The 14,566-nt window shown below is 34.8% G+C and overlaps 1 protein-coding gene across 1 annotated transcript; it reads left to right on the forward strand.

The window, feature by feature from the left end:
- Positions 1-8,142: 8,142 nt before the first annotated feature.
- Positions 8,143-8,805, forward strand: LOC107136123 (keratin-associated protein 20-2-like). Its single transcript, XM_048803250.1, has one exon. It carries the CDS (start codon positions 8,174-8,176, stop codon positions 8,387-8,389), a length of 216 nt encoding a protein of 71 aa, XP_048659207.1. The 5' UTR covers positions 8,143-8,173; the 3' UTR covers positions 8,390-8,805.
- Positions 8,806-14,566: the final 5,761 nt, after the last annotated feature.

Genomic DNA, 14,566 nt, shown 5'->3' on the forward strand with positions numbered 1-14,566 from the left:
TATATATATATATATATATATATATAGTCTGCTTCTGTAAGAATCATTTATTTATTTATTTTTATTTAATTGCTTTTATTTTTTTAAGTACATGACAGTGGAATGCATTACAATTCTTGTTGCACATATATAGCACAGTTTTTCATGTCTTTGTATATAAAGTATGTTCACACTAATTCATGCCTTTATACATGTACTTTGTTTTTTTTGCAATACAATTCTTATTACACATATATATCATAATTTTTCATATCTCTGTTTGTATATAAAGTATGTTGACACCCAATTCTTGTCTTCATACATGTACTTGGGATAATAATGTCCATCTCATTCCACCATCCTTGATAATACCCTGCCTCCTCCCTTTCCCTCCCATCCCTCTTCCCTATCTAGAATTCATCTATTCCTCCCATGCTCCCCTGCCTACCCCACTATGAGCCAGCCTCCTTATATAAGAGAAAACATTCAGCATTTGTTTTGGGGGCGATTGGCTAACTGCACTTAGCATTATCTTCTCCAACACCATCCATTTACTTGCAAATGCCATGATTTTATTCTCTTTTATTGCTGATGTAAGCCTCATTTAGAGTAGCTAAAATTATCAGAAATAGTTTACAATTTTTTTGAAAAGTTTGTCTTTGTTATTGAACTGCCATTAAAATTTTTCAACAACTTTTATATGAGCAAATTTAAAATTTATTTTAATATACATTTATCTCTAAAAATATGGATTTGTTGCAAATAAATTTATTTATCCTCATCATTTGTGTGCATGATTATATGTGTGCATGTGTGTGTATGCTTTAGTGAACTGGTAAGTACAATGGGGAAGAAGAAAATATGAAAGAAAGAAAGGTTTTGTAGCATTCCGAGAGAGATCACAGTCCTTTAAAAAGACAAGGGCATGACATCAGACCCTTGTATTTTTTTTTCTTTTCTCTTTGTGATTCTTTAGTCAATGCTCTGTGTTGACCTGCACAGTGTTGACCCCGCACCCTGCATTTCCACATTTCTGATTTAGCAGTTCTCCCCTGTGTCAGCAACAAGGATGTTAATTTCAGTGTGCTGTCTTGGTATGTGGGTAAACCACTCTTGAGTGGTTGAGGGGAAGTCCTGACTTGTGGTTTGTGCAGAATTCTTCACTCTAAATACCCCCACAATTTCTGACTTAAAGCTACCAGTGTAAGACCACCAAGTGCAAAGAGACTCTCATCTGGCAAACAGTGACTGCAGCACATTTTGCACAGACTGCTTAAAGGATTTATTTGCCTTAGACTCTAGTGTAGCTAAGTCTTCCAAGAAAAGTTAGTGATTATCATCATATCACAGGCAAAAAAAAAAATAGATTAATAATTGTTTACATCAATAATTATGTAATTCCCACTTAATGTACTGTTTTTTTTTAATTTGTAATTCCAGGTTACTCTTTGAAGTCATAAAAAGTAACCTTTCAATTCACTTAAACTTTCATTAATGCCTTCACTCCAACAGTGAACAAACACTTTCTGTGAAGAGATTGTAGTCTGGCAAGTCTACATTTGAGTGAATAGTTTCTCTTTTGATTATTTGTAAGAAGTTTTACTACTCAGAACAGAAAATTAATCTACATATATTTATAGTAGAAATGTCAGTATTATCAAAGGTTTTGCAAAAGACCAATACATGTGGAAAAGATTAAAAGAAATTTTTATCAATAATTTTGTGATATATATATTACATACATAAAATCATATAGTATGATAAATAATTTAATATATTAATATTATTACATTAACACATATTGCAATATTCTCTTTTATCCTCATCCATTTAGAAGTAACTCTGAAAAATCCTCCTTCCAAAATTTTGATCTATGAAAAATCATTGATTTCATATAAAATGTTAATAAAAGACAATAATCAATGACCCTAAAATATTACTACCTTGTAATAGATAATAAATATTTATTGAATGAATTATATTTAAATAAGAACCCTTTTGTTCTCTGGTAAGGAAATTAGACTTAGCTGATATGAACTATCTTTATAAACTTTATTTTATTTTGGTGCTGGAGCTTGAACCCAAGGGGGATTTACCACTGAGTTACATCCTCAGCACCCCTGCCCTCCCCCTTTTTATGTGTGTGGTGTTGAGGATAGAAACCAGGGCTTTCTGCATCCAAAGCAAACACTCTATTATTGAGCCATATCTCCAGACCTATCATTATAAATTTTGAATAAAATAGGTCAAAATTGCATTTTAAAACACGATAAAAATGCACCAACTGAAAGATGCATTGTGAATGCCATTTTAATGATAAAGCAAATTTAACTGAAACACTTTGTGTGGGAAGCCATTTGTGAAATGCATGAGAACCTTACCTGGGCATGAGAGTCAGGAAGAGATAGGCCTGGCATTGGGAACTTCTCATGCTTTCCTGCTGTGACAGACCACCCTATGCACGTGATCTTTCCCTCAGCTCTACTAGAAAGGTTCCTCACGGTAGCACTGGAGATACTGGAGATGGACATAACCCCTTAAGAAATGAACAGTCCACCCTTTCTGGAAAAGAACATTCCATAAAATCTCTTTGATGTCTCCTGATAGGCCTGGGCTCCATTTTGTCAGAAGCTCGATCCATTGGATCAGTTTGGCTGTCCTGTCCTGACTTTTGAAACTCCATTCTGTGTTCTGTGGTTTTCTCATAGTTCAATTTTTCTTAGCTTTTATTTCTCAGCCATCCATTCCAATAGGGGAACCCCAATCCCACCTCCCATGCAGGATGTGGGAGAGAACTTTGCTGTGCTTTCTGTTCACACAGTGTCTAGCCTTTGACACTAGATCCATAAAGGATCAGAAAAGATCAAATGCACATCTTAAGGATAAGGTGGAGCATAGTCTCACCTAAGTAAAGATTTACCTTCACCGAGCACCAGTCTTCTCAGATGAGCATTGAGAATGATCAAGACCAGTCCAAGCATTGCATGGGCCCCTCAGACTGTCAAACACTTTAAACAGACATGTCTCTGTGGGACCAACAGAACAACTGTAAAATAGAAGATAATTCCAGAAAATCAAGCATAGGAGCAGTGGCTATACCCCACAATCGAACTAAATCATATTTGCAGTCCAAGAATTGGCTGTAAATATATGTAGTTAAAAGAAAAGAGCATATAGTTTAAGGTTCATGAGTTTAACTAAAGTCTCACTTTTTTCCCCCAAATCATAGGCAAATTCATTATGTCTCTGTTATGGTAAGGATGTGGAATGACTCCCCAAAATCCCATGTGTTGAAAACATGATCTTCAAAATGTAAGGTTCAGAGGTGGAAATTTTAGGCAATGATTGGTTCATGAGGGCTCTGACCTCCTCAGTGGATTAATCTATTTGCTGGAATAATTCATTGGTAGATAACTGGACTGAAGTTAGTCACGGTAGCACATAACTATGATCCCACTGACTCCAGGAGGCTAAGGCAGGAGAATCAAAAGCTTGAGGCTAATCTCAGCAATTTAGCAGGACCCCATCTCAAAATTTTAAAAATAAATAAATAAGAAAAGACTGTGGCTGTATCTCAGTGATAAAATGCACTTGGGATCAATCCCCAGATAATTTTTTTTAAATAAACATGAATGGATTCCTGGTTGGTAACTATTGGCATGGAGCATGCCTGGGAGGTGGGTCATAGATGTGTCCTTGGGACTCTGTGTGCCCTTGGGTCTCTACATGCCCTTGGCCCCTTCCACACTCCATGATTTCCTGCTGCTATGTGGTTGGAGCAGATTTCCTACACATGTCTTCTACCATGATGTTCTGCCTCACACTGCACCTGGAGGAATGCAGTCCATGTACCATGCATTGAGACCTCTGAAACCATGAGCCCAAAATAACCTTTCCTCCCCCAAGTTGTCCTTGTCAGGTATTTTCTTTAGAGTGATGAATGTTGACTAACGTTCTCCAGGATCAGTTTCTTGAGAATGATTCAGACTACTCCACTTCACATATACTTCTATTTTCCTATAAAAACAACTCTTGTTTCATTCCTAGTTTTCTCAGTGGGAGTCCTTGAACAGGTCTTGGTGAGTTTACTATTTTACATATGGCTTCTCTTTTTTATTATTTATATATTTGTGATACTGGAGATTGAACCCAGGATTTCATGCATGCTAGCCATACTTTCTACCAGTGACCTACATGCTCAGACCATTATTTATCTCTTAATTTATAAAACTACTCTATTAATATTTATAAACTTAAATATTTCACATACAATATAACCAATTTATCATTAGAGATTCTGACCATGCTTTACATTTAATTTGTTATGGGAATATAAAACCCTGCTATCTTAATTCAAATATTTTGGAGGTACCTATTTATTATTTCAACAATGGATGTCTCCAATTAAAATAATTTAATTTAATATAGGTTCCATGCAATAATTGGATCTATTCAAATTGTTTTGCAACATTGCTACAACTTATAGGAAATAATGTTATAAATGAGAAAAGAGATCATATTGGTAAACAGTCACACTAATATGAGTAGTAGAATCCATTATCTTAAATGTCTCTAGTTATCCTCAATAAATTTCAACTAACTGAGGGAATGCCATTTACTTAAATGATGGAGCATTAAAAACTATGTAATTTTAATGAATTTCATTAATTCATTGGGGAGCGTGAGAGAAATAAGAGCTATGCACCCCTATATACATACCTATCAGCAAAGTTTCACTGTCTCAACAATGACATTGTATGAAATGGCACTACCTTAAGGAATCAGTCTCAACAATGACATTGTATGAAATGGCACTACCTTAAGGAATCAGTATGCATGAGTGATGGGGAATGGGAGCTTGGGAGTTCTATTCTGTCTCTCAACTGTTCTGTAACTATTATAAATAAATAAGTAGATAATGATCACTTTGTTCAGACAGTGTGATAAACCTAAAGATCAGACTGAACAAAAATATCTTTAAATAAAATAAATGGTAATTACTTTTTAAACACAAGTGGGAAATGCATTAACACATTATATGCAAAGCTTCCATAATTCACCTGTATGTTAGCTGCTGGCCTTTTATTTGAGTGATTAGTCAAAATTGTGAGAACAGCACTGCTCACGGTTTCTGCAGCCAGCAGCAGAGTATTTAAAAGCCCCTGTGCTGTGCACGTCTTGATGTTCCTTTGAGGAAGCAGGAAGCAGATTCCTGCTCCTTGAGTGCATACTCAATTTCTGACACCACAACTGATAATGGCAACCTCTGTAAAACTAGATACCTGACTAGGTACCTGACTGCTCATTTGCAGGACAGTGTCTGGTCCAGTGCGTTCTATTATGGTTCTTCCTGAAAGGCTCCACTTGTGTCTCTTAACTCCACCTTCAAGCTCACATCTTAGAATAAGATACATTCCATGCTTTTATAATTATATAAATATGGATTATACTGTCTTGTACAACTAAAAAGAACCAATAAAATAAAATAAAATAAAAAGAAATGCTAATATCTTCCCTGACTACTGGGGAAAAGATTCCGATCCAGCATTCCCCATTTTGACAAATCTAAGCAGAATGCCTTATGATCTATAGAAAATATTACATTTATTTTGTATTACCATTATTCTCCTTCACATATGTTCATTTCATATGTTGAATGCAGAAAAATAAAATTCATCTTTAATAAACTGTATTTATTTGCCCCTGTAAATTGTGCCTCATTATATTTATGTTAATTTATCTACATTATTTTTGCTTTTTTCTGTTTGTGTATATAATATGTGAGGGAGAAGAATATTGTTAGAAAAATAAAAACAGACAAAAACAGAGGTAGAGATACATACTGAGGAATATTACTCTCTTTGCGTGTCTCCTGAGATTGTGATATACTTACAATTTCAATGAAGTGAACACCAGTTGTAATTACCTCAGGTCATTTGTAATCTAACTTCTACATGATAAAAGCCATTCCTATTTATGATCAGACTATTAATTATGTTCACATTTCAAATTTTTAAATGACACCTTTGCCTGTTAAAATAGTTCTTTTTTCCTACCACCATCTATAAATATTTTCACCTTTGTCTATTTTCAGATTCCCCACATCTTAGATTCCTTATCACGGTGCCTCTGAAGAGAGGTAACTTACTCCTCATACCTCCCAGGATTATGCCAACTTTCTACTTATCATTACCTGATGTGCACATACATTAGAATCCCCTGTCTGGTGGCCACTGACTTCTGAAAGTTTGATATTAAAATCCTCCAGAAAGAATCTGCTGTTTATCAGATGATATAGTTTAGATCTAAAATATCCCTCAAAAGACATATTTAAGGTTTGACCCTAGTGGTAGAACTATTAGTAAATGATGAATCCCTTGAGAGATGAAACTTAGTAGGAGAACCTCAGGTCATAAGATCACAACCCCAAAAGGATCATGTAACCCCAGTCCCTTCCTTTCCTTTTTCTTTTTTTCCTTTTTCTTCCTGTCATGAGATAAGTATTTTTGCCCCCACCAAATGCTCCTACCATATTGTGATGCCTCACCACAGACCCAAAGCACAGGGAAATTGATTCTGGAATCAATACACACACAATATAAGCAAAAATAAACCTGTTCTCTTTATAAGTTGATTGTCTCAATTATTTCACTATAGTGATGGAAAGCTGACTAACACACCAGCACACATTAGCAATGGTCTTCAGTATCCTGAGTCATTGACTATCCTTGAATCTCATGATTCCATGCCTTTCCTTTGAAGTTCTCCAAATGAATATGCCTGCTTATTCCCTTTTACTTCTATAGAAATCCACATGACATTTGAAATGATGAGACAAAAGAATGCTACACAATATACCATTCCAGCAGAAGAATCAGTTGACTTTTAATTTGATTTTCAAGAAATTACTCTGCTCTTCATCATATTTAAAAAGTCAATGTTAATAATAGGATTCAGACAGACCAATAGAGATTGCAAGCATTACTTGGGCATGAGATAATTAATATTAATTTTAAACCAACCAACAAACAAACAAAAAATCATTTTGCTGGTGGAATTTGTAGGGTCAGAGGAAGCTTGGGTTCAGCATCAATAGAATTAGAGTAGAAGCTTCTTCCTTCCTTATGAAATCTTCAATAACTATATGTACAGGGCTGATACATAACTTATATTGATCTCTGTTCATCAAACACACTGAGTTTTGCTCTTATACAATTTGTGTTATATAAATCGTATTTTAACAAATTTCATTAATATTTTTAAACCAAACAAAACAGATGTATTTCCATGATTGGTTGTATGCACTCCCACAAATACTTCATTCAGTGTGAAGGATTGCATTATTTATGAACCTTACTATCCATACCATTTTTAACACCAATGCACCTGTAAGTACTTGAAAGTCTTCAAAAATAGCATATAAGAACCCTGGTAAAAATTAAATACATAAATAAGTACATGAGGGTTCAGAATGGAGCACCCAACTTAATCTTAGTGTTTTATAGTTAGATATATAACACATTTATTTTAGGTGAGAAAGAGAAGCTTAGCAAATGTGTAGCTTCTTACTAAAAAAAAAAAATGACCATTTACTCTCTGGAAGAAAGAAAAAAATATTCTGAAGCAACAGCTTAGAATAAATACCAGGCACATTTACATTTGTCAGTAACTTGTCACCAGATTACTAATTAACTGAAACTACAGCTATCCCATCCTTAAAGAGCAAAACTCACAATGTTTCTTTAGTAAGATTATCTCACTAAAACAAAACAAAATGAAAAAAAAAATAATAACAGCCATGGAGTAACGGAAAAAAAAAAAAAAACAACACAGGACACTTGTTTCATGATTTACATTATACCATGTAATCAGGACATAGGTATTCAATTAACTAAATATAGAATGAGACACAGCATACAAAATAAGACAAGAATTTCATTTTAAAGGCTCATAAATTGATCATGCAATGCTGACGTACAAAAATATTATCTCAGTTATGAGGCTTGTCTTTACAATAATTCAAGATACCTGTGACGTTGTCTGAGGCACATGAGTGAGATAATATGACAGGCTCTGCCTGTGGTTTTCTCCTCCCCGCACTGAGGAGGTATAAAAGTCAGGTGGCAGACAAGTGACATCCAGACTCAAGACATCTACGTCCTGATCCTGAACTGAACATTCCACTCCTGACAGCATGAGCTGCTACTATGGCAACTACTATGGTGGGCTGGGCTATGGCTATGGTGGCCTAGGCTGTGGCTATGGCTGTGGCTATGGTGGCTATGGCTGTGGCTATGGTGGCTATGGCTATGGTGGCCTAGGCTGTGGCTATGGTGGCTATGGTGGCTATGGTTATGGATGCTGCCGTCCACTCTGCTACAGAAGATACTATTCCTATGGCTTCTACTGAGGCATTTCCTTAGCTGCTGAGCCTACTGGCTGTCACATCCTGTCTCACTGGAATCATCTCCAATTTTCTTCACATGAGAAATGTTTGAATATCTTCATCAATACCAACTATACACCAAACTAATTGAAAAAAATGAATGGAATCAGCATGCTTGTATTGATTCCTCATTACCTCTTGAATTATGTGATTGTTGGAGAAGTTTTTCCTTTGATAATTATCCTTGTAACACTATGTAAAATGTGATTGAATCTGATTCACAATGGCTGTATAAAAAGATACATATCTTAAATAAATTGTTTTTCACTGCAATAATGGCTTTGCTACAGTTGTTCTAAATTGTCTCCATCAGTGTAACATGTATATTTATGTGTTTGCAAGTGATTAGTTTTGTGTGTGTGCTTTTGTTTACCCAAGTAGGGGGGAGATAGTGTTTGTACACATGCAAGAGAGACAAAGCAAGCAGGTCAGAGGTCTTCTCTGGCCAACAAGGGTTTTTAAATCAATGGGATAAAATCATAAATTCTTTCTAACATCATAAAAAAACTGTTTTGTTTGTCTTTTCACCTTTTCTACAATTATTCATTACTTATAAGTTTTTAAAATAGCTATTTTATGCAAACATGTTTGTATTTCCTCAGAAACACACTCTTCGGTGTTCTTTTCTGCTCATTAATGAAATGGGAAAAAATAATATTTCTTTCTAACAGATCATGCAAAGTGTGTTTTATATTTATGTTTGACTCTCTTTTACCTTTTTAACTTGCTAATGGCTCCCATTCAAGTTCTTAAAATGGCTATTTTCTACAATGATAATTTTATTTTGTATCAGACCATTTAAAATTTTATATATTTGTTTTCTTTGTGTAACTTGCACAAAATGGTTTGCATTATCTCAGCTACAGATCTACCTCTGTGAAATGTTTCTCAATTTTTGTTAAAAAAAAAAGCATTTTTCCTAAACAATGAGTTCAGGAAGCATCATATTGAAAATGTCTATACTAATAATCATGTTCTGGATTACCTTCATGGCAACCAAATAGTGTTTCAAAATGTATCAATTTATTCTTCCACTTAGAAAAAGTAGATGCATTATGCATTGTAAGATAAATTTATCAAAACCATGAGTTATTTTCTCAGTATCGAATTAGCATTAGTTTATCTTCTTTTTCATCTCAAAGTCTGATGTTTATCAAAGGTATATGCCTACATGTACTAATTTTCTCCAGAATCAAATTGTTTCCAGTCTTAAAGTAGTTATGTTTCATTTGGGTAACAAACTGACAGCACTAAATGCAATGAAATGCTGATGGAGAAGTAAGAATAAGAAAACTGATACTCTTAAGATGCAAAAAATGTTTCATCGTGGGGTAAAATTTTAAAGTTCTCTATTCTAGGAATCAGGCAAGAGGCTCCTATGACAGAGTAATCAGCAGAATTCTGAGTCCATTATCAATTCTTCAGGGCTGGGAAAACGTACTTGGTATTTTAGTGAATTTTTTTCATTGCTGACCCCCAAAGACCTGACAAGAATTATTTTAGAGGTTGAAAAGTTTATTTAAGGATCATGGTTTCATTGATCTCATTCATTGACTTCAACTGACTTCATTGCTCTGAGCACGCGGTGGGCAGGACATTATGGTGGAAGAGTGCTTTAAAAAATGTGACAAGGACATGGCCACCATAAATCAGAGAGAGAGGGAGAGAGAAGGAGAGATCTACTCACCAAAAACTAAATATACACCCCAAGGCATGTAACCCAAAGATCCTACTCCTCCAATTGCACTCCACCTACTTACAGTTACCACCCAGTTAATCTCTATTAGGGGATTAATGCACTGATTAGGTTAAAACTCTGATAACCCTTCAGGCACTGTGGCCCACAAATGTAATCCCAGCAACATGGGAGGCTGAAGCAAGAGGATCACAAGTTTGAGGCCAGCTTCAGCACCTTTTTGCACTGTCTCCCACATGAGCTTTTGGGGGACATCTAATATCTACGACACCACATTTGGAAACATAAAAAAGACAATCTGATAAGAAATCATTCAGAGAATAATGACTTTAAATGAGCCAGGTTTCTCCATGAGACATTTTAGAAATAAATGTCTAACTTTTTATAAAAGTTGTAAAGATCCATTTCCTGATATAAAACATAATCATTTAAAAACGAGATGAAAAATATCATTGTGTTCATATCACGGTGAAAAGAAAATAGTCACTAGAATTCAGAAGAATCATCTTGAATAGAAAGAGACTAAAGATCAGTCCCCATAGGCTAGACTAAAGATATAAAGGCACCCTAACCAAAATTCAGAGCATAACATCATGATTATCCTTATTTAAATTTGATCAATCTGATCTTTTCTAATAACCGAATGGGAAAACAATGACAAAACACAAGCATCCAATGTCAAATACAATATGTTCTGGATCTTCTAAAACTTTAATAGAAAATACTGAGTTTATGGACTCCTATGGAGATATGCAAAAGAGGCAACAGTTATTAAAAAGTGTCAAAATGTGTTCTGCTGTCATGAATAAATATTTAGAACAAATTAAAAAAAAGAAACCAAACCTTCCTTCACATACTAGATATTGCACTAAAATTGGAGAAATGTACAAAAAAATCAAACTAAAATTCTAGTTCTATTTAAAAAAAAAACAAATGATCCATGTGGTCAATAATTTAACAAATTTAGTTTCAGAAAATAAGTATAATAGGCATAATACTAAATATATTATGCCTGATCAAGAAACAATTTGTTGCCCAATTTCAAAAGGAAGAAAACTTGTTCACTTTTTCTTTTACAGCACAAACATTTAATACATTGTCTTTTTGCCACTTCTAGCATGTCATGATATGAACAAGAGACTCTGAAATAAGAAGAAATGCAGACACAATAATAAATTTCACACAACACAATGACTTAAAAAATATTGGCACATGGATTATGACAAATAAATATCCATTGGTAGCTGAAAGAGGCTAGCAGACCTCTGTGAATCTCAGAAGTCTTAAATGATCTGAATGAGAACCTTGGGGAAAAGCAAGTTTCTGAAACATTGATGTACCTGTGACTATTTTCAGTGTGCAGTGACAGCAAGGAGCAGAACTGGTAGGATTTGTGAGCCAGAGGACCTTTAGGCTCAGCAACCATAAGTGGAAGCTCCTTGCTTCTTTAGCAATTCCTCTAATGCCTACATTAAGAGTGGTGGGACATAATTTAGATTTATTTCTGTCTCAGGTGTCAAGCTGTTCTCTAATAATAATAATAATGATGATGATGATGTCTCATTGATTTTATGTGAATTGAATTTTTAAAAGTTAAATTAACTATAAAAACCAAACAAAAACATATCTTTCCATGTCTGAGTATCCTTGTTTCCACCAAAACTTCATCAGCAGCTAAAATCTGAGAAAGCAAAAGGGAGCGCATGGCTCATTTGGTCTTTCTGATCCATCCATGCACTTTGAAGATACAGGCCATTCCTACAATGGCAAGGCATTTGAAAGAGTGAATGCTAATTTTTTTTTGGTATTTTTTAAATTTATTCTTTCTAATTATACATGACAGTAGAATGTATTTTTTTATTTGTTCTAATTAGTTCTCCATGAAAGCAGAATGCATTTTGATTCATTGTAAACAAATGGAGCACCACTTTTCATTCCTCTTTCTGTACACAATGCAGAGTCACACCACACATGCAGTCATACATGTACCTAGGGCAATGATGTTCATCTCATTCTACCATCGCTCCTGCCCCCATGCCCCCTCCCCTTTTCTCCCTCCCCTTTNCCCCTCCCCTTTTCTCCCTCCCCTTTACCCCCATTCCCCCATTCTTCCCACAACTGCACCCTGCCCCATTGTGGATCAGCCTCCACTTATCAGAGAGAACATTTGGCCTGGGTCAAATGGCGGTTCCGTTCAAAGTTTTCTGAGGAATCTCCATACTGCTTTCCAGAGTGGTTGCACCAATTTCCAGTCCAACCAGTGATGTATGAGAGGACCTTTTCCCCTACATCTTCACCAACATTTATTGTTGCTTGTATTCTTTTAAAAATTTTTGTTCTAATTAGTTATATATGACAGTAGAATGTACTTTGATATATCATACATAAATGGAGTGTAATGTCTCATTCTTTTGGTTGTACATGATATAGAATTGCACCAGTTTTGTAGTTATATATGCACATAGGATAATAATGTTCAATTCATTCTACTGTCCTTTTTACCTCCATACCCCCTCCTCTCCCTTTCCTCTCCTCTACCTAATTCAAAATAAGTATTCTTTTCTAGCATCCTCTACCTTATTTTGAATTATCATCCACATATCAGAGGGAACATTCTGCCTTTGTTTTTTTTTTTTTTTTGAGTGGGGGGGGTGGCTTATTTCACTTAGCATGATATTGTCCAGTTCCATCCATGTATGGGCAAATGACATCATTTCATCTTTACTTATGGCTGAGTAATCTTCCATTGTATAAATGTACCACATTTTCTTCATCCATTTATTTGTTGAAACCAGCTAGTTGGTTCCACAGCTTAGCCCTTGTGAATTGAGCTGCTATAATCAATGATGTGGCTGTGTCACTGCAGTATGATGTTTTTAAGTCCTTTGGGTATAAACTGAGGAGAGGAAGAGCTACCTCAAATGTGGTTCCATTCAGAGGTTTTTGAGAAAACTCCATACCACTTTCTATAATGGTTGCACCAATTTGCAGTCCCACCAGCAATGTATGAGTGTACTTCCCCCCCCCCACATCCTTGCCAACATTTATTGTTGCTTGTGTTCTTGATAATTGCCTTTCTGACTGGAGTGAGATAAAACCTTAAGATTTAAGGTTCTGATTTGCATTTCTTTAATTGCTAGAGATGTTGAACACTTTTTCATATAGTTGTCAATCAATTGTATTTTTTCTTCTGTTAAAAGAATGAAAAGAAATTGTACAGTTCCTTAGCCCATTTATTGATTGGGTAATTTGGTTATTTTGGTGTTAAGATTTTTGAATCCTTTACATATCCTAGAGATTAATGCTTTATCTGAGGTTCATGCAGTGAAGATTTTCTCCCATTCAGTAGGCTCTTCTTTAACATTCTTGTTTTCTTTGCAGTGAAGAAGTTTTTTAGTTTGATATCATTCTATTTATTGATTCTTAATTTTACTTCTTGCACTTTTGGAGTCTTGTTGAGGAATGGTTCTTAAGCCAATATGATGGAGATGTGGACCCATTTTTAATTCTAGTGGATACCCAGGTCCTTGATGCACTTTGCATTGGATTTTGTGCAAGGTGAGAGATAAGGGTATGATTTCAAATTATTATGTATGTATTTCCAGTTTTCCCAGCACCATTTGCTACAGAGGCTATCTTTTCTCCAGTGTATATTTATGGCACCATTGTCTAGTATGAGATAACATGAATTTATGTGGATTCGTCTCTGTGTCTTCTCTTCTATACCACTAGTTTTACATCTATTTTGGTGCCAGTACTATGCCATTTTTGTTACTATATCTCTGTAGTTTAATTTAAGGTCTGGTATTGTGCTGCCTCCTGCTTCATTTTTCTTACTAAGGATTGCTTTTGGCTATTTTAGGTCTCTTATTTTTTCAAATGAATTTCATACTGCTTTTTCAATTTGTATGAAAAATGTCATCAGAATCTTAATAGGAATTACATTAAAAATGTATAGCATTTTTGGTAGCATGGACATTTTGACAATATTAATGCTGCATATCCAAGAATATGGAAGATCTTTCCATCTTCTAAGGTCTTCTTAAATTTCTGTCTTTAGAGTTCTTTAGTTTTTATTATACAGGTCTTTCACAGCTTATGTTAGATTGATTCCCAAATATTTCATATTTTGAGGCTGTAATGAATGGCATAGGTTTTCTAATTTCTCTTTTAGTTGATTCATCACTGCTGTATTTGAACACAACTGATTTACTGATATAATTTTATATCCTGCTAATTTGCTGAGTTCTAGAGATTTTCTAGTGGAGCATTTTGGGTATTATAAATATAGAATCGTGTCATCAGCAAATAGAGATTGTTGCAGTTCTTCTTTTTTATTTGTATCCCTTTAATTTCTTTCTTCCATTTAATTGTTCTGGCTAGTGTTTCCCAGGACTATGTTGAATAGAAGTGCTGAAAGAGGTCATCCCTGTCTTATTCCTGGT

This window comes from Marmota marmota, unplaced genomic scaffold, assembly GCF_001458135.2.
Source record: "Marmota marmota marmota unplaced genomic scaffold, marMar, whole genome shotgun sequence".
NCBI lineage: Eukaryota > Metazoa > Chordata > Mammalia > Rodentia > Sciuridae > Marmota > Marmota marmota.